Here is a 27,959-nt window from a genome sequence, read left to right on the forward strand (position 1 = left end):
AACAATGGACCATCGATCACAATAGTTCAAAGTTCGAAGGGCACTTTTCCTGAGCTGACCCTTTCCGGATAATTTTGTACCGGTGTAGTCGTTAGAGAGAACGCCCGTCCATTCATTGAATGTTTACATTTGTATCGGGCCAGGGCGAGGTAAAGGCAAACACTAGAAGACAGAACTTGGGATGTGAGGCAGAGCTGTCGAACCTAGAGCGCCAGGATGGACGGTGTGAAGGCAGCGCTCCAATCTAATATATAATATTATAATATCTAAAGAAGTAGTTATCGCTGTACTGACTACGACAGCTGTGATCTCTGCCGGGATAGCCTACCTCCGGTGGCGGAGGCAACGTAAACGGCACTACGTCCCCGTCGGACATGTGGCTAAAATCTACATGTACCCGGTAAAGTGTTGCCGCGGTCTGGAGCTGGGGGAGGCCGTGCTGACCGAACAAGGTTTGCAGTGTGATGGAGTTATGGACAGGTGGGTTAGATTAGAATGAAGATTGTATGAATAACAAGTCAAACCTATCATCATGGTTACTTGTAGCCGTGGCGACTCTTTAATCGGGTATATTTTGCTGTATGTCTAAAGACTCTTTTACATTACCCTCACAAGAGTCGTGGAAAGATCCATTGAAAAATCTACACACAATGCATCGGCTGCGCGATAGTTGCTTCCCCGCCAGGTTTCTGGGTGTCCCTAGCTTCCTTGCACCCTTACCTATCATTCGGCACCCGTAGGAATCCCAGATCACCCACGCTCCTTCACAGCGTCGTAATAAATTGACTTGTTCCACTGAATATGCGTGTGCGAGTCTTTTATGCAATTCACTTTTTGGCCGCATGAGGGCTACTATAGCGGTTTGTTCGCAAAGACAGCCCTGGGACAGAGAGCGTATTTTTGGTGCGCGAAGCATGCTGGGAGGACGGTAGTATCCTGGGGACGTGAATGTATGTGTGAATGTATGTGCGGAGAAGGCCAAAGGGGAGACTAAAGGGATACAATAAATGGCAGTAATGCATGTAGCCCTATGGGGAAGTTAAGAAAAAGAAGGTGTCATTATCTCAGGAATCAAAACATCAGACTACAATAACTTACCCTCAAATACTAACCAGTTATGTCAACTGTCATCAGATTCATCCCTGACAAATTCTATACGGCTATTCTCCAGATAACCCCCCCTAATCAGAGCCCTTGGATAGGCCCTACAGGCTTCAAACACCCAGTTGAAGACCATCCCACTATATCAGGGGGGTGCCAAACCTCACAAGGTAGAGAAAGACCATTTATTTCAACTAATTCAGCAAATACAGAGTCTATCCTACCACAGCCTATCCTATATTGCCCAGATTTCACAAAAAATCCCACCAAAAAGAATTTTCAATGGTTTAAACCATGTTTTTTACTTGGAGTCTCTCATCGTGCGGTCTGGGCGCAGGCGCAATCCCTTTAGTCTCCCCTATTAGAGAAATCAATTTCAGAATTGACAGCTGTCAATCATATCACACAATGCGGGGTAGGGTTGTGAGTTAGAATCCTGAGTATCAAAGACCTCAGACCAAAAACAGTCCCCTGGGAGTTGATGACCTAACAGGTGTCAGGGCTGCTCTCCTAAGTTAGGCTAGGAATGACCAAGTTACCCATTATAGGTGGAAAATTGTCAGAAACAGGTAAATAAAGTTAGAATTTGGTCACCCCAGTACAGGGGGGACTTTTTTCCCTATAGTAGGCACCTGAATTTCCTTTTGAGGTACAACAAAAGTCAATACAGGGGCCCTGACAGGCCTAAAAGCAAGACAAGTGTGTAGAAACCATCACAAAAAGCAGCTATAAACAAGGCATAGAGTATAGAAAAAGAGTTTGACAAGGTCAAAACACAATATTCACCTGGTATGAGACCCCCCTCACCATTAGGGACCCCCCCCCCTTTGAATTCACCTTTAGAATACTCAAATCCCATCCTTTGTACACATAGCCTAGCTGCAGCCAGGCACTGATTGGAGGCGGGGTTAAAAACTCAGAAAAATGGCTAAAAATAACAAAAATGGGATAATTTATTAATAAAAATGAGCCAAATGAGGTCTGACCATTGCTTAGGTAACAGGTCTAAGGCTAAAACCCCATGAAATGGACCAAAATGGTCTGCCTCTATCCTATGTGAATTTCCTATAGGGGAGACTAAAGGGATACAATAAATGGCAGTAATGCATGTAGCCCTATGGGGAAGTTAAGAAAAAGAAGGTGTCATTATCTCAGGAATCAAAACATCAGACTACAATAACTTACCCTCAAATACTAACCAGTTATGTCAACTGTCATCAGATTCATCCCTGACAAATTCTATACGGCTATTCTCCAGATAACCCCCCCTAATCAGAGCCCTTGGATAGGCCCTACAGGCTTCAAACACCCAGTTGAAGACCATCCCACTATATCAGGGGGGTGCCAAACCTCACAAGGTAGAGAAAGACCATTTATTTCAACTAATTCAGCAAATACAGAGTCTATCCTACCACAGCCTATCCTATATTGCCCAGATTTCACAAAAAATCCCACCAAAAAGAATTTTCAATGGTTTAAACCATGTTTTTTACTTGGAGTCTCTCATCGTGCGGTCTGGGCGCAGGCGCAATCCCTTTAGTCTCCCCTATTAGAGAAATCAATTTCAGAATTGACAGCTGTCAATCATATCACACAATGCGGGGTAGGGTTGTGAGTTAGAATCCTGAGTATCAAAGACCTCAGACCAAAAACAGTCCCCTGGGAGTTGATGACCTAACAGGTGTCAGGGCTGCTCTCCTAAGTTAGGCTAGGAATGACCAAGTTACCCATTATAGGTGGAAAATTGTCAGAAACAGGTAAATAAAGTTAGAATTTGGTCACCCCAGTACAGGGGGGACTTTTTTCCCTATAGTAGGCACCTGAATTTCCTTTTGAGGTACAACAAAAGTCAATACAGGGGCCCTGACAGGCCTAAAAGCAAGACAAGTGTGTAGAAACCATCACAAAAAGCAGCTATAAACAAGGCATAGAGTATAGAAAAAGAGTTTGACAAGGTCAAAACACAATATTCACCTGGTATGAGACCCCCCTCACCATTAGGGACCCCCCCCCCTTTGAATTCACCTTTAGAATACTCAAATCCCATCCTTTGTACACATAGCCTAGCTGCAGCCAGGCACTGATTGGAGGCGGGGTTAAAAACTCAGAAAAATGGCTAAAAATAACAAAAATGGGATAATTTATTAATAAAAATGAGCCAAATGAGGTCTGACCATTGCTTAGGTAACAGGTCTAAGGCTAAAACCCCATGAAATGGACCAAAATGGTCTGCCTCTATCCTATGTGAATTTCCTATAGGGGAGACTAAAGGGATACAATAAATGGCAGTAATGCATGTAGCCCTATGGGGAAGTTAAGAAAAAGAAGGTGTCATTATCTCAGGAATCAAAACATCAGACTACAATAACTTACCCTCAAATACTAACCAGTTATGTCAACTGTCATCAGATTCATCCCTGACAAATTCTATACGGCTATTCTCCAGATAACCCCCCCTAATCAGAGCCCTTGGATAGGCCCTACAGGCTTCAAACACCCAGTTGAAGACCATCCCACTATATCAGGGGGGTGCCAAACCTCACAAGGTAGAGAAAGACCATTTATTTCAACTAATTCAGCAAATACAGAGTCTATCCTACCACAGCCTATCCTATATTGCCCAGATTTCACAAAAAATCCCACCAAAAAGAATTTTCAATGGTTTAAACCATGTTTTTTACTTGGAGTCTCTCATCGTGCGGTCTGGGCGCAGGCGCAATCCCTTTAGTCTCCCCTATTAGAGAAATCAATTTCAGAATTGACAGCTGTCAATCATATCACACAATGCGGGGTAGGGTTGTGAGTTAGAATCCTGAGTATCAAAGACCTCAGACCAAAAACAGTCCCCTGGGAGTTGATGACCTAACAGGTGTCAGGGCTGCTCTCCTAAGTTAGGCTAGGAATGACCAAGTTACCCATTATAGGTGGAAAATTGTCAGAAACAGGTAAATAAAGTTAGAATTTGGTCACCCCAGTACAGGGGGGACTTTTTTCCCTATAGTAGGCACCTGAATTTCCTTTTGAGGTACAACAAAAGTCAATACAGGGGCCCTGACAGGCCTAAAAGCAAGACAAGTGTGTAGAAACCATCACAAAAAGCAGCTATAAACAAGGCATAGAGTATAGAAAAAGAGTTTGACAAGGTCAAAACACAATATTCACCTGGTATGAGACCCCCCTCACCATTAGGGACCCCCCCCCCTTTGAATTCACCTTTAGAATACTCAAATCCCATCCTTTGTACACATAGCCTAGCTGCAGCCAGGCACTGATTGGAGGCGGGGTTAAAAACTCAGAAAAATGGCTAAAAATAACAAAAATGGGATAATTTATTAATAAAAATGAGCCAAATGAGGTCTGACCATTGCTTAGGTAACAGGTCTAAGGCTAAAACCCCATGAAATGGACCAAAATGGTCTGCCTCTATCCTATGTGAATTTCCTATAGGGGAGACTAAAGGGATACAATAAATGGCAGTAATGCATGTAGCCCTATGGGGAAGTTAAGAAAAAGAAGGTGTCATTATCTCAGGAATCAAAACATCAGACTACAATAACTTACCCTCAAATACTAACCAGTTATGTCAACTGTCATCAGATTCATCCCTGACAAATTCTATACGGCTATTCTCCAGATAACCCCCCCTAATCAGAGCCCTTGGATAGGCCCTACAGGCTTCAAACACCCAGTTGAAGACCATCCCACTATATCAGGGGGGTGCCAAACCTCACAAGGTAGAGAAAGACCATTTATTTCAACTAATTCAGCAAATACAGAGTCTATCCTACCACAGCCTATCCTATATTGCCCAGATTTCACAAAAAATCCCACCAAAAAGAATTTTCAATGGTTTAAACCATGTTTTTTACTTGGAGTCTCTCATCGTGCGGTCTGGGCGCAGGCGCAATCCCTTTAGTCTCCCCTATTAGAGAAATCAATTTCAGAATTGACAGCTGTCAATCATATCACACAATGCGGGGTAGGGTTGTGAGTTAGAATCCTGAGTATCAAAGACCTCAGACCAAAAACAGTCCCCTGGGAGTTGATGACCTAACAGGTGTCAGGGCTGCTCTCCTAAGTTAGGCTAGGAATGACCAAGTTACCCATTATAGGTGGAAAATTGTCAGAAACAGGTAAATAAAGTTAGAATTTGGTCACCCCAGTACAGGGGGGACTTTTTTCCCTATAGTAGGCACCTGAATTTCCTTTTGAGGTACAACAAAAGTCAATACAGGGGCCCTGACAGGCCTAAAAGCAAGACAAGTGTGTAGAAACCATCACAAAAAGCAGCTATAAACAAGGCATAGAGTATAGAAAAAGAGTTTGACAAGGTCAAAACACAATATTCACCTGGTATGAGACCCCCCTCACCATTAGGGACCCCCCCCCCTTTGAATTCACCTTTAGAATACTCAAATCCCATCCTTTGTACACATAGCCTAGCTGCAGCCAGGCACTGATTGGAGGCGGGGTTAAAAACTCAGAAAAATGGCTAAAAATAACAAAAATGGGATAATTTATTAATAAAAATGAGCCAAATGAGGTCTGACCATTGCTTAGGTAACAGGTCTAAGGCTAAAACCCCATGAAATGGACCAAAATGGTCTGCCTCTATCCTATGTGAATTTCCTATAGGGGAGACTAAAGGGATACAATAAATGGCAGTAATGCATGTAGCCCTATGGGGAAGTTAAGAAAAAGAAGGTGTCATTATCTCAGGAATCAAAACATCAGACTACAATAACTTACCCTCAAATACTAACCAGTTATGTCAACTGTCATCAGATTCATCCCTGACAAATTCTATACGGCTATTCTCCAGATAACCCCCCCTAATCAGAGCCCTTGGATAGGCCCTACAGGCTTCAAACACCCAGTTGAAGACCATCCCACTATATCAGGGGGGTGCCAAACCTCACAAGGTAGAGAAAGACCATTTATTTCAACTAATTCAGCAAATACAGAGTCTATCCTACCACAGCCTATCCTATATTGCCCAGATTTCACAAAAAATCCCACCAAAAAGAATTTTCAATGGTTTAAACCATGTTTTTTACTTGGAGTCTCTCATCGTGCGGTCTGGGCGCAGGCGCAATCCCTTTAGTCTCCCCTATTAGAGAAATCAATTTCAGAATTGACAGCTGTCAATCATATCACACAATGCGGGGTAGGGTTGTGAGTTAGAATCCTGAGTATCAAAGACCTCAGACCAAAAACAGTCCCCTGGGAGTTGATGACCTAACAGGTGTCAGGGCTGCTCTCCTAAGTTAGGCTAGGAATGACCAAGTTACCCATTATAGGTGGAAAATTGTCAGAAACAGGTAAATAAAGTTAGAATTTGGTCACCCCAGTACAGGGGGGACTTTTTTCCCTATAGTAGGCACCTGAATTTCCTTTTGAGGTACAACAAAAGTCAATACAGGGGCCCTGACAGGCCTAAAAGCAAGACAAGTGTGTAGAAACCATCACAAAAAGCAGCTATAAACAAGGCATAGAGTATAGAAAAAGAGTTTGACAAGGTCAAAACACAATATTCACCTGGTATGAGACCCCCCTCACCATTAGGGACCCCCCCCCCTTTGAATTCACCTTTAGAATACTCAAATCCCATCCTTTGTACACATAGCCTAGCTGCAGCCAGGCACTGATTGGAGGCGGGGTTAAAAACTCAGAAAAATGGCTAAAAATAACAAAAATGGGATAATTTATTAATAAAAATGAGCCAAATGAGGTCTGACCATTGCTTAGGTAACAGGTCTAAGGCTAAAACCCCATGAAATGGACCAAAATGGTCTGCCTCTATCCTATGTGAATTTCCTATAGGGGAGACTAAAGGGATACAATAAATGGCAGTAATGCATGTAGCCCTATGGGGAAGTTAAGAAAAAGAAGGTGTCATTATCTCAGGAATCAAAACATCAGACTACAATAACTTACCCTCAAATACTAACCAGTTATGTCAACTGTCATCAGATTCATCCCTGACAAATTCTATACGGCTATTCTCCAGATAACCCCCCCTAATCAGAGCCCTTGGATAGGCCCTACAGGCTTCAAACACCCAGTTGAAGACCATCCCACTATATCAGGGGGGTGCCAAACCTCACAAGGTAGAGAAAGACCATTTATTTCAACTAATTCAGCAAATACAGAGTCTATCCTACCACAGCCTATCCTATATTGCCCAGATTTCACAAAAAATCCCACCAAAAAGAATTTTCAATGGTTTAAACCATGTTTTTTACTTGGAGTCTCTCATCGTGCGGTCTGGGCGCAGGCGCAATCCCTTTAGTCTCCCCTATTAGAGAAATCAATTTCAGAATTGACAGCTGTCAATCATATCACACAATGCGGGGTAGGGTTGTGAGTTAGAATCCTGAGTATCAAAGACCTCAGACCAAAAACAGTCCCCTGGGAGTTGATGACCTAACAGGTGTCAGGGCTGCTCTCCTAAGTTAGGCTAGGAATGACCAAGTTACCCATTATAGGTGGAAAATTGTCAGAAACAGGTAAATAAAGTTAGAATTTGGTCACCCCAGTACAGGGGGGACTTTTTTCCCTATAGTAGGCACCTGAATTTCCTTTTGAGGTACAACAAAAGTCAATACAGGGGCCCTGACAGGCCTAAAAGCAAGACAAGTGTGTAGAAACCATCACAAAAAGCAGCTATAAACAAGGCATAGAGTATAGAAAAAGAGTTTGACAAGGTCAAAACACAATATTCACCTGGTATGAGACCCCCCTCACCATTAGGGACCCCCCCCCCTTTGAATTCACCTTTAGAATACTCAAATCCCATCCTTTGTACACATAGCCTAGCTGCAGCCAGGCACTGATTGGAGGCGGGGTTAAAAACTCAGAAAAATGGCTAAAAATAACAAAAATGGGATAATTTATTAATAAAAATGAGCCAAATGAGGTCTGACCATTGCTTAGGTAACAGGTCTAAGGCTAAAACCCCATGAAATGGACCAAAATGGTCTGCCTCTATCCTATGTGAATTTCCTATAGGGGAGACTAAAGGGATACAATAAATGGCAGTAATGCATGTAGCCCTATGGGGAAGTTAAGAAAAAGAAGGTGTCATTATCTCAGGAATCAAAACATCAGACTACAATAACTTACCCTCAAATACTAACCAGTTATGTCAACTGTCATCAGATTCATCCCTGACAAATTCTATACGGCTATTCTCCAGATAACCCCCCCTAATCAGAGCCCTTGGATAGGCCCTACAGGCTTCAAACACCCAGTTGAAGACCATCCCACTATATCAGGGGGGTGCCAAACCTCACAAGGTAGAGAAAGACCATTTATTTCAACTAATTCAGCAAATACAGAGTCTATCCTACCACAGCCTATCCTATATTGCCCAGATTTCACAAAAAATCCCACCAAAAAGAATTTTCAATGGTTTAAACCATGTTTTTTACTTGGAGTCTCTCATCGTGCGGTCTGGGCGCAGGCGCAATCCCTTTAGTCTCCCCTATTAGAGAAATCAATTTCAGAATTGACAGCTGTCAATCATATCACACAATGCGGGGTAGGGTTGTGAGTTAGAATCCTGAGTATCAAAGACCTCAGACCAAAAACAGTCCCCTGGGAGTTGATGACCTAACAGGTGTCAGGGCTGCTCTCCTAAGTTAGGCTAGGAATGACCAAGTTACCCATTATAGGTGGAAAATTGTCAGAAACAGGTAAATAAAGTTAGAATTTGGTCACCCCAGTACAGGGGGGACTTTTTTCCCTATAGTAGGCACCTGAATTTCCTTTTGAGGTACAACAAAAGTCAATACAGGGGCCCTGACAGGCCTAAAAGCAAGACAAGTGTGTAGAAACCATCACAAAAAGCAGCTATAAACAAGGCATAGAGTATAGAAAAAGAGTTTGACAAGGTCAAAACACAATATTCACCTGGTATGAGACCCCCCTCACCATTAGGGACCCCCCCCCCTTTGAATTCACCTTTAGAATACTCAAATCCCATCCTTTGTACACATAGCCTAGCTGCAGCCAGGCACTGATTGGAGGCGGGGTTAAAAACTCAGAAAAATGGCTAAAAATAACAAAAATGGGATAATTTATTAATAAAAATGAGCCAAATGAGGTCTGACCATTGCTTAGGTAACAGGTCTAAGGCTAAAACCCCATGAAATGGACCAAAATGGTCTGCCTCTATCCTATGTGAATTTCCTATAGGGGAGACTAAAGGGATACAATAAATGGCAGTAATGCATGTAGCCCTATGGGGAAGTTAAGAAAAAGAAGGTGTCATTATCTCAGGAATCAAAACATCAGACTACAATAACTTACCCTCAAATACTAACCAGTTATGTCAACTGTCATCAGATTCATCCCTGACAAATTCTATACGGCTATTCTCCAGATAACCCCCCCTAATCAGAGCCCTTGGATAGGCCCTACAGGCTTCAAACACCCAGTTGAAGACCATCCCACTATATCAGGGGGGTGCCAAACCTCACAAGGTAGAGAAAGACCATTTATTTCAACTAATTCAGCAAATACAGAGTCTATCCTACCACAGCCTATCCTATATTGCCCAGATTTCACAAAAAATCCCACCAAAAAGAATTTTCAATGGTTTAAACCATGTTTTTTACTTGGAGTCTCTCATCGTGCGGTCTGGGCGCAGGCGCAATCCCTTTAGTCTCCCCTATTAGAGAAATCAATTTCAGAATTGACAGCTGTCAATCATATCACACAATGCGGGGTAGGGTTGTGAGTTAGAATCCTGAGTATCAAAGACCTCAGACCAAAAACAGTCCCCTGGGAGTTGATGACCTAACAGGTGTCAGGGCTGCTCTCCTAAGTTAGGCTAGGAATGACCAAGTTACCCATTATAGGTGGAAAATTGTCAGAAACAGGTAAATAAAGTTAGAATTTGGTCACCCCAGTACAGGGGGGACTTTTTTCCCTATAGTAGGCACCTGAATTTCCTTTTGAGGTACAACAAAAGTCAATACAGGGGCCCTGACAGGCCTAAAAGCAAGACAAGTGTGTAGAAACCATCACAAAAAGCAGCTATAAACAAGGCATAGAGTATAGAAAAAGAGTTTGACAAGGTCAAAACACAATATTCACCTGGTATGAGACCCCCCTCACCATTAGGGACCCCCCCCCCTTTGAATTCACCTTTAGAATACTCAAATCCCATCCTTTGTACACATAGCCTAGCTGCAGCCAGGCACTGATTGGAGGCGGGGTTAAAAACTCAGAAAAATGGCTAAAAATAACAAAAATGGGATAATTTATTAATAAAAATGAGCCAAATGAGGTCTGACCATTGCTTAGGTAACAGGTCTAAGGCTAAAACCCCATGAAATGGACCAAAATGGTCTGCCTCTATCCTATGTGAATTTCCTATAGGGGAGACTAAAGGGATACAATAAATGGCAGTAATGCATGTAGCCCTATGGGGAAGTTAAGAAAAAGAAGGTGTCATTATCTCAGGAATCAAAACATCAGACTACAATAACTTACCCTCAAATACTAACCAGTTATGTCAACTGTCATCAGATTCATCCCTGACAAATTCTATACGGCTATTCTCCAGATAACCCCCCCTAATCAGAGCCCTTGGATAGGCCCTACAGGCTTCAAACACCCAGTTGAAGACCATCCCACTATATCAGGGGGGTGCCAAACCTCACAAGGTAGAGAAAGACCATTTATTTCAACTAATTCAGCAAATACAGAGTCTATCCTACCACAGCCTATCCTATATTGCCCAGATTTCACAAAAAATCCCACCAAAAAGAATTTTCAATGGTTTAAACCATGTTTTTTACTTGGAGTCTCTCATCGTGCGGTCTGGGCGCAGGCGCAATCCCTTTAGTCTCCCCTATTAGAGAAATCAATTTCAGAATTGACAGCTGTCAATCATATCACACAATGCGGGGTAGGGTTGTGAGTTAGAATCCTGAGTATCAAAGACCTCAGACCAAAAACAGTCCCCTGGGAGTTGATGACCTAACAGGTGTCAGGGCTGCTCTCCTAAGTTAGGCTAGGAATGACCAAGTTACCCATTATAGGTGGAAAATTGTCAGAAACAGGTAAATAAAGTTAGAATTTGGTCACCCCAGTACAGGGGGGACTTTTTTCCCTATAGTAGGCACCTGAATTTCCTTTTGAGGTACAACAAAAGTCAATACAGGGGCCCTGACAGGCCTAAAAGCAAGACAAGTGTGTAGAAACCATCACAAAAAGCAGCTATAAACAAGGCATAGAGTATAGAAAAAGAGTTTGACAAGGTCAAAACACAATATTCACCTGGTATGAGACCCCCCTCACCATTAGGGACCCCCCCCCCTTTGAATTCACCTTTAGAATACTCAAATCCCATCCTTTGTACACATAGCCTAGCTGCAGCCAGGCACTGATTGGAGGCGGGGTTAAAAACTCAGAAAAATGGCTAAAAATAACAAAAATGGGATAATTTATTAATAAAAATGAGCCAAATGAGGTCTGACCATTGCTTAGGTAACAGGTCTAAGGCTAAAACCCCATGAAATGGACCAAAATGGTCTGCCTCTATCCTATGTGAATTTCCTATAGGGGAGACTAAAGGGATACAATAAATGGCAGTAATGCATGTAGCCCTATGGGGAAGTTAAGAAAAAGAAGGTGTCATTATCTCAGGAATCAAAACATCAGACTACAATAACTTACCCTCAAATACTAACCAGTTATGTCAACTGTCATCAGATTCATCCCTGACAAATTCTATACGGCTATTCTCCAGATAACCCCCCCTAATCAGAGCCCTTGGATAGGCCCTACAGGCTTCAAACACCCAGTTGAAGACCATCCCACTATATCAGGGGGGTGCCAAACCTCACAAGGTAGAGAAAGACCATTTATTTCAACTAATTCAGCAAATACAGAGTCTATCCTACCACAGCCTATCCTATATTGCCCAGATTTCACAAAAAATCCCACCAAAAAGAATTTTCAATGGTTTAAACCATGTTTTTTACTTGGAGTCTCTCATCGTGCGGTCTGGGCGCAGGCGCAATCCCTTTAGTCTCCCCTATTAGAGAAATCAATTTCAGAATTGACAGCTGTCAATCATATCACACAATGCGGGGTAGGGTTGTGAGTTAGAATCCTGAGTATCAAAGACCTCAGACCAAAAACAGTCCCCTGGGAGTTGATGACCTAACAGGTGTCAGGGCTGCTCTCCTAAGTTAGGCTAGGAATGACCAAGTTACCCATTATAGGTGGAAAATTGTCAGAAACAGGTAAATAAAGTTAGAATTTGGTCACCCCAGTACAGGGGGGACTTTTTTCCCTATAGTAGGCACCTGAATTTCCTTTTGAGGTACAACAAAAGTCAATACAGGGGCCCTGACAGGCCTAAAAGCAAGACAAGTGTGTAGAAACCATCACAAAAAGCAGCTATAAACAAGGCATAGAGTATAGAAAAAGAGTTTGACAAGGTCAAAACACAATATTCACCTGGTATGAGACCCCCCTCACCATTAGGGACCCCCCCCCCTTTGAATTCACCTTTAGAATACTCAAATCCCATCCTTTGTACACATAGCCTAGCTGCAGCCAGGCACTGATTGGAGGCGGGGTTAAAAACTCAGAAAAATGGCTAAAAATAACAAAAATGGGATAATTTATTAATAAAAATGAGCCAAATGAGGTCTGACCATTGCTTAGGTAACAGGTCTAAGGCTAAAACCCCATGAAATGGACCAAAATGGTCTGCCTCTATCCTATGTGAATTTCCTATAGGGGAGACTAAAGGGATACAATAAATGGCAGTAATGCATGTAGCCCTATGGGGAAGTTAAGAAAAAGAAGGTGTCATTATCTCAGGAATCAAAACATCAGACTACAATAACTTACCCTCAAATACTAACCAGTTATGTCAACTGTCATCAGATTCATCCCTGACAAATTCTATACGGCTATTCTCCAGATAACCCCCCCTAATCAGAGCCCTTGGATAGGCCCTACAGGCTTCAAACACCCAGTTGAAGACCATCCCACTATATCAGGGGGGTGCCAAACCTCACAAGGTAGAGAAAGACCATTTATTTCAACTAATTCAGCAAATACAGAGTCTATCCTACCACAGCCTATCCTATATTGCCCAGATTTCACAAAAAATCCCACCAAAAAGAATTTTCAATGGTTTAAACCATGTTTTTTACTTGGAGTCTCTCATCGTGCGGTCTGGGCGCAGGCGCAATCCCTTTAGTCTCCCCTATTAGAGAAATCAATTTCAGAATTGACAGCTGTCAATCATATCACACAATGCGGGGTAGGGTTGTGAGTTAGAATCCTGAGTATCAAAGACCTCAGACCAAAAACAGTCCCCTGGGAGTTGATGACCTAACAGGTGTCAGGGCTGCTCTCCTAAGTTAGGCTAGGAATGACCAAGTTACCCATTATAGGTGGAAAATTGTCAGAAACAGGTAAATAAAGTTAGAATTTGGTCACCCCAGTACAGGGGGGACTTTTTTCCCTATAGTAGGCACCTGAATTTCCTTTTGAGGTACAACAAAAGTCAATACAGGGGCCCTGACAGGCCTAAAAGCAAGACAAGTGTGTAGAAACCATCACAAAAAGCAGCTATAAACAAGGCATAGAGTATAGAAAAAGAGTTTGACAAGGTCAAAACACAATATTCACCTGGTATGAGACCCCCCTCACCATTAGGGACCCCCCCCCCTTTGAATTCACCTTTAGAATACTCAAATCCCATCCTTTGTACACATAGCCTAGCTGCAGCCAGGCACTGATTGGAGGCGGGGTTAAAAACTCAGAAAAATGGCTAAAAATAACAAAAATGGGATAATTTATTAATAAAAATGAGCCAAATGAGGTCTGACCATTGCTTAGGTAACAGGTCTAAGGCTAAAACCCCATGAAATGGACCAAAATGGTCTGCCTCTATCCTATGTGAATTTCCTATAGGGGAGACTAAAGGGATACAATAAATGGCAGTAATGCATGTAGCCCTATGGGGAAGTTAAGAAAAAGAAGGTGTCATTATCTCAGGAATCAAAACATCAGACTACAATAACTTACCCTCAAATACTAACCAGTTATGTCAACTGTCATCAGATTCATCCCTGACAAATTCTATACGGCTATTCTCCAGATAACCCCCCCTAATCAGAGCCCTTGGATAGGCCCTACAGGCTTCAAACACCCAGTTGAAGACCATCCCACTATATCAGGGGGGTGCCAAACCTCACAAGGTAGAGAAAGACCATTTATTTCAACTAATTCAGCAAATACAGAGTCTATCCTACCACAGCCTATCCTATATTGCCCAGATTTCACAAAAAATCCCACCAAAAAGAATTTTCAATGGTTTAAACCATGTTTTTTACTTGGAGTCTCTCATCGTGCGGTCTGGGCGCAGGCGCAATCCCTTTAGTCTCCCCTATTAGAGAAATCAATTTCAGAATTGACAGCTGTCAATCATATCACACAATGCGGGGTAGGGTTGTGAGTTAGAATCCTGAGTATCAAAGACCTCAGACCAAAAACAGTCCCCTGGGAGTTGATGACCTAACAGGTGTCAGGGCTGCTCTCCTAAGTTAGGCTAGGAATGACCAAGTTACCCATTATAGGTGGAAAATTGTCAGAAACAGGTAAATAAAGTTAGAATTTGGTCACCCCAGTACAGGGGGGACTTTTTTCCCTATAGTAGGCACCTGAATTTCCTTTTGAGGTACAACAAAAGTCAATACAGGGGCCCTGACAGGCCTAAAAGCAAGACAAGTGTGTAGAAACCATCACAAAAAGCAGCTATAAACAAGGCATAGAGTATAGAAAAAGAGTTTGACAAGGTCAAAACACAATATTCACCTGGTATGAGACCCCCCTCACCATTAGGGACCCCCCCCCCTTTGAATTCACCTTTAGAATACTCAAATCCCATCCTTTGTACACATAGCCTAGCTGCAGCCAGGCACTGATTGGAGGCGGGGTTAAAAACTCAGAAAAATGGCTAAAAATAACAAAAATGGGATAATTTATTAATAAAAATGAGCCAAATGAGGTCTGACCATTGCTTAGGTAACAGGTCTAAGGCTAAAACCCCATGAAATGGACCAAAATGGTCTGCCTCTATCCTATGTGAATTTCCTATAGGGGAGACTAAAGGGATACAATAAATGGCAGTAATGCATGTAGCCCTATGGGGAAGTTAAGAAAAAGAAGGTGTCATTATCTCAGGAATCAAAACATCAGACTACAATAACTTACCCTCAAATACTAACCAGTTATGTCAACTGTCATCAGATTCATCCCTGACAAATTCTATACGGCTATTCTCCAGATAACCCCCCCTAATCAGAGCCCTTGGATAGGCCCTACAGGCTTCAAACACCCAGTTGAAGACCATCCCACTATATCAGGGGGGTGCCAAACCTCACAAGGTAGAGAAAGACCATTTATTTCAACTAATTCAGCAAATACAGAGTCTATCCTACCACAGCCTATCCTATATTGCCCAGATTTCACAAAAAATCCCACCAAAAAGAATTTTCAATGGTTTAAACCATGTTTTTTACTTGGAGTCTCTCATCGTGCGGTCTGGGCGCAGGCGCAATCCCTTTAGTCTCCCCTATTAGAGAAATCAATTTCAGAATTGACAGCTGTCAATCATATCACACAATGCGGGGTAGGGTTGTGAGTTAGAATCCTGAGTATCAAAGACCTCAGACCAAAAACAGTCCCCTGGGAGTTGATGACCTAACAGGTGTCAGGGCTGCTCTCCTAAGTTAGGCTAGGAATGACCAAGTTACCCATTATAGGTGGAAAATTGTCAGAAACAGGTAAATAAAGTTAGAATTTGGTCACCCCAGTACAGGGGGGACTTTTTTCCCTATAGTAGGCACCTGAATTTCCTTTTGAGGTACAACAAAAGTCAATACAGGGGCCCTGACAGGCCTAAAAGCAAGACAAGTGTGTAGAAACCATCACAAAAAGCAGCTATAAACAAGGCATAGAGTATAGAAAAAGAGTTTGACAAGGTCAAAACACAATATTCACCTGGTATGAGACCCCCCTCACCATTAGGGACCCCCCCCCCTTTGAATTCACCTTTAGAATACTCAAATCCCATCCTTTGTACACATAGCCTAGCTGCAGCCAGGCACTGATTGGAGGCGGGGTTAAAAACTCAGAAAAATGGCTAAAAATAACAAAAATGGGATAATTTATTAATAAAAATGAGCCAAATGAGGTCTGACCATTGCTTAGGTAACAGGTCTAAGGCTAAAACCCCATGAAATGGACCAAAATGGTCTGCCTCTATCCTATGTGAATTTCCTATAGGGGAGACTAAAGGGATACAATAAATGGCAGTAATGCATGTAGCCCTATGGGGAAGTTAAGAAAAAGAAGGTGTCATTATCTCAGGAATCAAAACATCAGACTACAATAACTTACCCTCAAATACTAACCAGTTATGTCAACTGTCATCAGATTCATCCCTGACAAATTCTATACGGCTATTCTCCAGATAACCCCCCCTAATCAGAGCCCTTGGATAGGCCCTACAGGCTTCAAACACCCAGTTGAAGACCATCCCACTATATCAGGGGGGTGCCAAACCTCACAAGGTAGAGAAAGACCATTTATTTCAACTAATTCAGCAAATACAGAGTCTATCCTACCACAGCCTATCCTATATTGCCCAGATTTCACAAAAAATCCCACCAAAAAGAATTTTCAATGGTTTAAACCATGTTTTTTACTTGGAGTCTCTCATCGTGCGGTCTGGGCGCAGGCGCAATCCCTTTAGTCTCCCCTATTAGAGAAATCAATTTCAGAATTGACAGCTGTCAATCATATCACACAATGCGGGGTAGGGTTGTGAGTTAGAATCCTGAGTATCAAAGACCTCAGACCAAAAACAGTCCCCTGGGAGTTGATGACCTAACAGGTGTCAGGGCTGCTCTCCTAAGTTAGGCTAGGAATGACCAAGTTACCCATTATAGGTGGAAAATTGTCAGAAACAGGTAAATAAAGTTAGAATTTGGTCACCCCAGTACAGGGGGGACTTTTTTCCCTATAGTAGGCACCTGAATTTCCTTTTGAGGTACAACAAAAGTCAATACAGGGGCCCTGACAGGCCTAAAAGCAAGACAAGTGTGTAGAAACCATCACAAAAAGCAGCTATAAACAAGGCATAGAGTATAGAAAAAGAGTTTGACAAGGTCAAAACACAATATTCACCTGGTATGAGACCCCCCTCACCATTAGGGACCCCCCCCCCTTTGAATTCACCTTTAGAATACTCAAATCCCATCCTTTGTACACATAGCCTAGCTGCAGCCAGGCACTGATTGGAGGCGGGGTTAAAAACTCAGAAAAATGGCTAAAAATAACAAAAATGGGATAATTTATTAATAAAAATGAGCCAAATGAGGTCTGACCATTGCTTAGGTAACAGGTCTAAGGCTAAAACCCCATGAAATGGACCAAAATGGTCTGCCTCTATCCTATGTGAATTTCCTATAGGGGAGACTAAAGGGATACAATAAATGGCAGTAATGCATGTAGCCCTATGGGGAAGTTAAGAAAAAGAAGGTGTCATTATCTCAGGAATCAAAACATCAGACTACAATAACTTACCCTCAAATACTAACCAGTTATGTCAACTGTCATCAGATTCATCCCTGACAAATTCTATACGGCTATTCTCCAGATAACCCCCCCTAATCAGAGCCCTTGGATAGGCCCTACAGGCTTCAAACACCCAGTTGAAGACCATCCCACTATATCAGGGGGGTGCCAAACCTCACAAGGTAGAGAAAGACCATTTATTTCAACTAATTCAGCAAATACAGAGTCTATCCTACCACAGCCTATCCTATATTGCCCAGATTTCACAAAAAATCCCACCAAAAAGAATTTTCAATGGTTTAAACCATGTTTTTTACTTGGAGTCTCTCATCGTGCGGTCTGGGCGCAGGCGCAATCCCTTTAGTCTCCCCTATTAGAGAAATCAATTTCAGAATTGACAGCTGTCAATCATATCACACAATGCGGGGTAGGGTTGTGAGTTAGAATCCTGAGTATCAAAGACCTCAGACCAAAAACAGTCCCCTGGGAGTTGATGACCTAACAGGTGTCAGGGCTGCTCTCCTAAGTTAGGCTAGGAATGACCAAGTTACCCATTATAGGTGGAAAATTGTCAGAAACAGGTAAATAAAGTTAGAATTTGGTCACCCCAGTACAGGGGGGACTTTTTTCCCTATAGTAGGCACCTGAATTTCCTTTTGAGGTACAACAAAAGTCAATACAGGGGCCCTGACAGGCCTAAAAGCAAGACAAGTGTGTAGAAACCATCACAAAAAGCAGCTATAAACAAGGCATAGAGTATAGAAAAAGAGTTTGACAAGGTCAAAACACAATATTCACCTGGTATGAGACCCCCCTCACCATTAGGGACCCCCCCCCCTTTGAATTCACCTTTAGAATACTCAAATCCCATCCTTTGTACACATAGCCTAGCTGCAGCCAGGCACTGATTGGAGGCGGGGTTAAAAACTCAGAAAAATGGCTAAAAATAACAAAAATGGGATAATTTATTAATAAAAATGAGCCAAATGAGGTCTGACCATTGCTTAGGTAACAGGTCTAAGGCTAAAACCCCATGAAATGGACCAAAATGGTCTGCCTCTATCCTATGTGAATTTCCTATAGGGGAGACTAAAGGGATACAATAAATGGCAGTAATGCATGTAGCCCTATGGGGAAGTTAAGAAAAAGAAGGTGTCATTATCTCAGGAATCAAAACATCAGACTACAATAACTTACCCTCAAATACTAACCAGTTATGTCAACTGTCATCAGATTCATCCCTGACAAATTCTATACGGCTATTCTCCAGATAACCCCCCCTAATCAGAGCCCTTGGATAGGCCCTACAGGCTTCAAACACCCAGTTGAAGACCATCCCACTATATCAGGGGGGTGCCAAACCTCACAAGGTAGAGAAAGACCATTTATTTCAACTAATTCAGCAAATACAGAGTCTATCCTACCACAGCCTATCCTATATTGCCCAGATTTCACAAAAAATCCCACCAAAAAGAATTTTCAATGGTTTAAACCATGTTTTTTACTTGGAGTCTCTCATCGTGCGGTCTGGGCGCAGGCGCAATCCCTTTAGTCTCCCCTATTAGAGAAATCAATTTCAGAATTGACAGCTGTCAATCATATCACACAATGCGGGGTAGGGTTGTGAGTTAGAATCCTGAGTATCAAAGACCTCAGACCAAAAACAGTCCCCTGGGAGTTGATGACCTAACAGGTGTCAGGGCTGCTCTCCTAAGTTAGGCTAGGAATGACCAAGTTACCCATTATAGGTGGAAAATTGTCAGAAACAGGTAAATAAAGTTAGAATTTGGTCACCCCAGTACAGGGGGGACTTTTTTCCCTATAGTAGGCACCTGAATTTCCTTTTGAGGTACAACAAAAGTCAATACAGGGGCCCTGACAGGCCTAAAAGCAAGACAAGTGTGTAGAAACCATCACAAAAAGCAGCTATAAACAAGGCATAGAGTATAGAAAAAGAGTTTGACAAGGTCAAAACACAATATTCACCTGGTATGAGACCCCCCTCACCATTAGGGACCCCCCCCCCTTTGAATTCACCTTTAGAATACTCAAATCCCATCCTTTGTACACATAGCCTAGCTGCAGCCAGGCACTGATTGGAGGCGGGGTTAAAAACTCAGAAAAATGGCTAAAAATAACAAAAATGGGATAATTTATTAATAAAAATGAGCCAAATGAGGTCTGACCATTGCTTAGGTAACAGGTCTAAGGCTAAAACCCCATGAAATGGACCAAAATGGTCTGCCTCTATCCTATGTGAATTTCCTATAGGGGAGACTAAAGGGATACAATAAATGGCAGTAATGCATGTAGCCCTATGGGGAAGTTAAGAAAAAGAAGGTGTCATTATCTCAGGAATCAAAACATCAGACTACAATAACTTACCCTCAAATACTAACCAGTTATGTCAACTGTCATCAGATTCATCCCTGACAAATTCTATACGGCTATTCTCCAGATAACCCCCCCTAATCAGAGCCCTTGGATAGGCCCTACAGGCTTCAAACACCCAGTTGAAGACCATCCCACTATATCAGGGGGGTGCCAAACCTCACAAGGTAGAGAAAGACCATTTATTTCAACTAATTCAGCAAATACAGAGTCTATCCTACCACAGCCTATCCTATATTGCCCAGATTTCACAAAAAATCCCACCAAAAAGAATTTTCAATGGTTTAAACCATGTTTTTTACTTGGAGTCTCTCATCGTGCGGTCTGGGCGCAGGCGCAATCCCTTTAGTCTCCCCTATTAGAGAAATCAATTTCAGAATTGACAGCTGTCAATCATATCACACAATGCGGGGTAGGGTTGTGAGTTAGAATCCTGAGTATCAAAGACCTCAGACCAAAAACAGTCCCCTGGGAGTTGATGACCTAACAGGTGTCAGGGCTGCTCTCCTAAGTTAGGCTAGGAATGACCAAGTTACCCATTATAGGTGGAAAATTGTCAGAAACAGGTAAATAAAGTTAGAATTTGGTCACCCCAGTACAGGGGGGACTTTTTTCCCTATAGTAGGCACCTGAATTTCCTTTTGAGGTACAACAAAAGTCAATACAGGGGCCCTGACAGGCCTAAAAGCAAGACAAGTGTGTAGAAACCATCACAAAAAGCAGCTATAAACAAGGCATAGAGTATAGAAAAAGAGTTTGACAAGGTCAAAACACAATATTCACCTGGTATGAGACCCCCCTCACCATTAGGGACCCCCCCCCCTTTGAATTCACCTTTAGAATACTCAAATCCCATCCTTTGTACACATAGCCTAGCTGCAGCCAGGCACTGATTGGAGGCGGGGTTAAAAACTCAGAAAAATGGCTAAAAATAACAAAAATGGGATAATTTATTAATAAAAATGAGCCAAATGAGGTCTGACCATTGCTTAGGTAACAGGTCTAAGGCTAAAACCCCATGAAATGGACCAAAATGGTCTGCCTCTATCCTATGTGAATTTCCTATAGGGGAGACTAAAGGGATACAATAAATGGCAGTAATGCATGTAGCCCTATGGGGAAGTTAAGAAAAAGAAGGTGTCATTATCTCAGGAATCAAAACATCAGACTACAATAACTTACCCTCAAATACTAACCAGTTATGTCAACTGTCATCAGATTCATCCCTGACAAATTCTATACGGCTATTCTCCAGATAACCCCCCCTAATCAGAGCCCTTGGATAGGCCCTACAGGCTTCAAACACCCAGTTGAAGACCATCCCACTATATCAGGGGGGTGCCAAACCTCACAAGGTAGAGAAAGACCATTTATTTCAACTAATTCAGCAAATACAGAGTCTATCCTACCACAGCCTATCCTATATTGCCCAGATTTCACAAAAAATCCCACCAAAAAGAATTTTCAATGGTTTAAACCATGTTTTTTACTTGGAGTCTCTCATCGTGCGGTCTGGGCGCAGGCGCAATCCCTTTAGTCTCCCCTATTAGAGAAATCAATTTCAGAATTGACAGCTGTCAATCATATCACACAATGCGGGGTAGGGTTGTGAGTTAGAATCCTGAGTATCAAAGACCTCAGACCAAAAACAGTCCCCTGGGAGTTGATGACCTAACAGGTGTCAGGGCTGCTCTCCTAAGTTAGGCTAGGAATGACCAAGTTACCCATTATAGGTGGAAAATTGTCAGAAACAGGTAAATAAAGTTAGAATTTGGTCACCCCAGTACAGGGGGGACTTTTTTCCCTATAGTAGGCACCTGAATTTCCTTTTGAGGTACAACAAAAGTCAATACAGGGGCCCTGACAGGCCTAAAAGCAAGACAAGTGTGTAGAAACCATCACAAAAAGCAGCTATAAACAAGGCATAGAGTATAGAAAAAGAGTTTGACAAGGTCAAAACACAATATTCACCTGGTATGAGACCCCCCTCACCATTAGGGACCCCCCCCCCTTTGAATTCACCTTTAGAATACTCAAATCCCATCCTTTGTACACATAGCCTAGCTGCAGCCAGGCACTGATTGGAGGCGGGGTTAAAAACTCAGAAAAATGGCTAAAAATAACAAAAATGGGATAATTTATTAATAAAAATGAGCCAAATGAGGTCTGACCATTGCTTAGGTAACAGGTCTAAGGCTAAAACCCCATGAAATGGACCAAAATGGTCTGCCTCTATCCTATGTGAATTTCCTATAGGGGAGACTAAAGGGATACAATAAATGGCAGTAATGCATGTAGCCCTATGGGGAAGTTAAGAAAAAGAAGGTGTCATTATCTCAGGAATCAAAACATCAGACTACAATAACTTACCCTCAAATACTAACCAGTTATGTCAACTGTCATCAGATTCATCCCTGACAAATTCTATACGGCTATTCTCCAGATAACCCCCCCTAATCAGAGCCCTTGGATAGGCCCTACAGGCTTCAAACACCCAGTTGAAGACCATCCCACTATATCAGGGGGGTGCCAAACCTCACAAGGTAGAGAAAGACCATTTATTTCAACTAATTCAGCAAATACAGAGTCTATCCTACCACAGCCTATCCTATATTGCCCAGATTTCACAAAAAATCCCACCAAAAAGAATTTTCAATGGTTTAAACCATGTTTTTTACTTGGAGTCTCTCATCGTGCGGTCTGGGCGCAGGCGCAATCCCTTTAGTCTCCCCTATTAGAGAAATCAATTTCAGAATTGACAGCTGTCAATCATATCACACAATGCGGGGTAGGGTTGTGAGTTAGAATCCTGAGTATCAAAGACCTCAGACCAAAAACAGTCCCCTGGGAGTTGATGACCTAACAGGTGTCAGGGCTGCTCTCCTAAGTTAGGCTAGGAATGACCAAGTTACCCATTATAGGTGGAAAATTGTCAGAAACAGGTAAATAAAGTTAGAATTTGGTCACCCCAGTACAGGGGGGACTTTTTTCCCTATAGTAGGCACCTGAATTTCCTTTTGAGGTACAACAAAAGTCAATACAGGGGCCCTGACAGGCCTAAAAGCAAGACAAGTGTGTAGAAACCATCACAAAAAGCAGCTATAAACAAGGCATAGAGTATAGAAAAAGAGTTTGACAAGGTCAAAACACAATATTCACCTGGTATGAGACCCCCCTCACCATTAGGGACCCCCCCCCCTTTGAATTCACCTTTAGAATACTCAAATCCCATCCTTTGTACACATAGCCTAGCTGCAGCCAGGCACTGATTGGAGGCGGGGTTAAAAACTCAGAAAAATGGCTAAAAATAACAAAAATGGGATAATTTATTAATAAAAATGAGCCAAATGAGGTCTGACCATTGCTTAGGTAACAGGTCTAAGGCTAAAACCCCATGAAATGGACCAAAATGGTCTGCCTCTATCCTATGTGAATTTCCTATAGGGGAGACTAAAGGGATACAATAAATGGCAGTAATGCATGTAGCCCTATGGGGAAGTTAAGAAAAAGAAGGTGTCATTATCTCAGGAATCAAAACATCAGACTACAATAACTTACCCTCAAATACTAACCAGTTATGTCAACTGTCATCAGATTCATCCCTGACAAATTCTATACGGCTATTCTCCAGATAACCCCCCCTAATCAGAGCCCTTGGATAGGCCCTACAGGCTTCAAACACCCAGTTGAAGACCATCCCACTATATCAGGGGGGTGCCAAACCTCACAAGGTAGAGAAAGACCATTTATTTCAACTAATTCAGCAAATACAGAGTCTATCCTACCACAGCCTATCCTATATTGCCCAGATTTCACAAAAAATCCCACCAAAAAGAATTTTCAATGGTTTAAACCATGTTTTTTACTTGGAGTCTCTCATCGTGCGGTCTGGGCGCAGGCGCAATCCCTTTAGTCTCCCCCAAACTCGCTACCGTAGCAAACTCCCTTCCGTGACATAACTCCCCTCTCGGCAATCTAGAAGGGTAATCTAACACCCTCGCAGCGCCACCAAATTAGGTACATTTTAAAGTTCCCTTTGATATAACGTATCACCATTGTGGCAACATTTTACCCCCGAGATAGTAAACTTTCGTCTTGTTTTCGCCTCGGTAACTGTAGAAAATACTAGCTAACTAGTGTACAGTCACACGTTGAGAGACGCACACAAGAGTCACACAACTTACGATTTGCTAAGGTAATTGAGACAAACACAAAACAAAACAAAATGACAGCCGTGGATTCCATAAAGTGTTTTATTTTGTGTATTGGTTGAGCCCACGATCTAAACCTATGGCTTCTTCGCGGCGCTGGGTACGAGCGTGCAGATCACCCGTAATATATCCACAGCGCGACCGTTTGCGAACAATCCCCCACGTATCGCTCCCTCAGTTCAACCGCGCAGCCATCTTGTTTGACGTCGGCGATGTTCGGAAGGTTCGGAAGATTTCCGACCGTTTCCGGAAAGCGCTCGGAACGTCGTCGGGGGATCTTCGCTAGTTTTCCGTAACGGTCGGAAATCTTCCGAACCTTCCGAACATCGCCGACGTCAAACAAGATGGCTGCGCGGTTGAACTGAGGGAGCGATACGTGGGGGATTGTTCGCAAACGGTCGCGCTGTGGATATATTACGGGTGATATGGGATTCCTACGGGTGCCGAATGATAGGTAAGGGTGCAAGGAAGCTAGGGACACCCAGAAACCTGGCGGGGAAGCAACTATCGCGCAGCCGATGCATTGTGTGTAGATTTTTCAATGGATCTTTCCACGACTCTTGTGAGGGTAATGTAAAAGAGTCTTTAGACATACAGCAAAATATACCCGATTAAAGAGTCGCCACGGCTAGGTTACTTGTAGACGTGTAACATTGTCTTACGATTGGCACCTGAATGAAGGTGATAAAACGTGACAAAATGTGACCCTTATCATTAAGACCAAATTCCGCGCCGATCCCACCAAAATCGGCCAGTTCCGGGGGTTTACGTAACAAACACAAGGATTGACCCCTGGCTGACCCGCGGTACGAAGAGCTCCCCTGGGACACTTGGGTTCTACTATTATCCAAGCAGAGGTTTCGGTGTGTGTGTGTGTGGATTAGATTTGTTTTCCTCCAAATCGCAGCCACTACTACCCCCGACCAAAAATCTGCTTGAAGAATAGGTTCTACCACGAGTAGCTAGCGTCCAACATCATGGCGGGCGATTTGCACAACCTTTGGACTGTTTGATCCTTCTTACACTTTGGCTCTCTAGTAGCCTCCGTTGCAGGCTCTGAACCGGCTTTTTTGGGGGCTAAATAATACACTTTTTGCAGCCAGCCCGTAACTATCAGCCAACGCTGATAGTTACAGGGTTGGCTGATAGTTACGGGCTGGCTGCAAAAAGTGTATTATTTAGCCCCCCCCCAAAAGCCGGTTCAGAGCCTGCAACGGAGGCTACTCTCTAGTACATGTCCATACATCTCCTTCTTTATGCAGACACCTGGTGGTTCTTTATAAGGATCGTTTCTTGGACTCAAGGACGAGTCCCCGTATCGTCCTGATCTCCCCGCAGTGTGCTGGAGACGGACAGGTGAGGCTGGAGGCACCTGGGATGGACCCGCTCACATTGTCCGCTCCCACGGAAAACGTGATTGACGTCAGGTAAGCCGGCTGTGGTCACGGTAGTTTAATTTACCGTCTTTCTGCAAATCCTCGTTAAATTTGAACTGGCATTTCTCAGTATTGAGAAAAGATAGGAAGCGTGAGAGACTGGGGAGAGAAAGAGAGTTGTGACATAGCTTTGAGAAAGACGATTCAGGAGATTTGTGACGGTAACAACCGCGTACCCCCCTAATGAAAACGCATCTTACTCCTGTGCTCTTTTGCATGTCTGCCAGTATATGGGATATTGGCGGAGACGCTGTAGACTGCGGCCCGGAGGCTGCCGCCTGGCTGGAGAAGTTCTTCGGGAAGCCGGGCTACAAGCTGGTCATGTCCACACCGGGGAGTAAGAAGAGACAGACGACGGAACACTGGAGGTACAAGCGCTTTGCCAGGCCAGATGACAAGGTATGTCCTACATTTCAACTTTTCTCACAGTACTCGAATGAGACATGTAACGTTATGTACGTCGGGAGGCGCAACCAACAGCGCATCTAGTTGTCCATTGTCGACTACCAGTGTTGACTCATCACCCTGTCGATTGGACGTGACATGCAGGTTCCAATAGCGCAGCATTTGAAATTTTCTTTTTAGCGCTTCACCGCATTTCCCTCAACAACTTGTCTTATGATAAAAACGTTTCCACCCATTTGTGTTCCAGGTGGGGTTCCAGGACCAAACCGCCTTGCTGCTTACGTCAGAGGCGTCTCTGGACGACCTGAACACCAAGCTGGTCACTCCTGTAGCCATGCGCAACTTCCGACCCAACATTGTGGTAGCAGGGAGTGAGCCATTTCAAGAGGTACGAATAAAGAAGTAACCTCAGTGGCCCAAAATAGACGACTTTCGGGGTCTACGTAAACCTTATGGCTCAGGATGTTCTACATATTCTGCAAAAAAGAGCCCATCTTATTTAGAAAAAAAAAAATTCGATTTGAAACAAGAGAAAACCCAAGGGACTCGTAGCTATTTGGCTCCCTATTTTCCGATTCCTCGATCATGACCCCGCCCCCTTCGCGTACTTTTGCGTTGAAACATAGTGTATTTATCATGTTTTATATAATTCCATTGACCAGTGCACAATCACTATACCTTACAGGACGACTGGCTGCATATGCGAATCGGCCAAGTGGACATTCGGACAGTTTTACCCTGCAACAGGTAGGGACGCGATAGCGGTACACCGTGAATTGATATAGTTACCGAGGTGGCATTTCCCAAAATTTGTTTGATGTTAATTTCTTGACGAGGCTTTGGCCTAGATAGATCCACTCTTCGTCGTCAGGCGCATTGTTCTAATTTCCCACAAAGGTAACCCGTGTACTTCGTCTTGTTTCCAGGTGTTTAGTAACAACTATCAACCCCGAGACCGGTGTGAAGGATAAGGCGATGGAACCTCTCAAGACGCTCCAAAGGTTCGTATGTAGCAGAAACAAAGTCAGCCTGACATATAGAGCGATTTGAAGTCCATTCAGCTCCGAGTCTTGTAGTATTACTACAAATGTGCGATAAACATTAACGTAAACGTTTAGATCTTTGTAAAGTTACTAGTAAATGAACGAACGTTAATGCTCACCGTTAGAGCAAGGAAATGTCGTACAGTATACGCAAAACTACATCAATATCATGTTTTGTGCAGCCATGCAATCACACGTTGTGCTATTTTCCAACCGCAGTTACCGCCTTTCCACGAAGAAAAAGTATCAGGGCCTGTTCGCGCAGACCCCACTCTTCGGGCTGAAGTGCGGAGTGGACCAGGCGGGCGTGGTCCGTGTGGGAGACACGGTGTACGCGAGCACGTGATCCCACAGTCTCGTTCGCGGAGCGCCGTCCTGCACCATTACTGCATCATTCCTGCATCATCGGGGACCAGACTCCAGAGCTGGCATTGCATGATAGAAAGTTTTACTAGTATGAGGGTGGTTAACCAGTGGCATATGGTCATACTCAGGAAATTTCTCTGAATTAAGAAACGGTAGTTTTGAACTACAGGTCTATGTTGTAATCATGTTAATGGACTTGCCTTGCAAGAAAATAGTCGTCCACGAACAAAGTGGAGAATAAAAACGTTTGTAAATGGTCTGATTCACTGCTGTAACAAAATACTGTCGCAGATACCTCAGAAGCGGCAAATTTATATTATGCGGATTGGTGAAATAAAATATATTGCTACCATCCTACAACTCGTATACAAATGTCTTATATCATA

General features: G+C 43.1%; 2 protein-coding genes across 2 annotated transcripts in view; both read left to right on the forward strand.

The window, feature by feature from the left end:
• LOC136432872 (mitochondrial amidoxime reducing component 2-like) overlaps window positions 1-27,959 on the forward strand; it is a 35,734-nt gene that overhangs the window by 2,836 nt on the left and 4,939 nt on the right. The window lies entirely within an intron of this gene.
• On the forward strand, window positions 271-27,933 carry LOC136432874 (mitochondrial amidoxime reducing component 2-like). The gene is made up of 7 exons (XM_066424456.1): window positions 271-480; window positions 25,586-25,750; window positions 25,987-26,158; window positions 26,412-26,552; window positions 26,850-26,911; window positions 27,091-27,165; window positions 27,427-27,933. The coding sequence occupies exons 1-7, from the start codon at window positions 392-394 to the stop codon at window positions 27,551-27,553; spliced, it is 831 nt and encodes a 276-aa protein (XP_066280553.1). The 5' UTR covers window positions 271-391; the 3' UTR covers window positions 27,554-27,933.

The sequence above is a fragment of the Branchiostoma lanceolatum genome, chromosome 4, assembly GCF_035083965.1.
Source record: "Branchiostoma lanceolatum isolate klBraLanc5 chromosome 4, klBraLanc5.hap2, whole genome shotgun sequence".
In the NCBI taxonomy this organism is placed as follows: Eukaryota; Metazoa; Chordata; class Leptocardii; order Amphioxiformes; family Branchiostomatidae; genus Branchiostoma; species Branchiostoma lanceolatum.

Bases quoted from the DNA above. Each gene is read 5' to 3' on its own strand.
- LOC136432874 (XM_066424456.1), top strand. From the start codon at position 392: ATGTACCCGGTAAAGTGTTGCCGCGGTCTGGAGCTGGGGGAGGCCGTG. The intron at 481-25,585 runs GTGGGTTAGATT...TTCTTTATGCAG, and splicing joins TGTGATGGAGTTATGGACAG to ACACCTGGTGGTTCTTTATA. The intron at 25,751-25,986 runs GTAAGCCGGCTG...CATGTCTGCCAG, and splicing joins GAAAACGTGATTGACGTCAG to TATATGGGATATTGGCGGAG.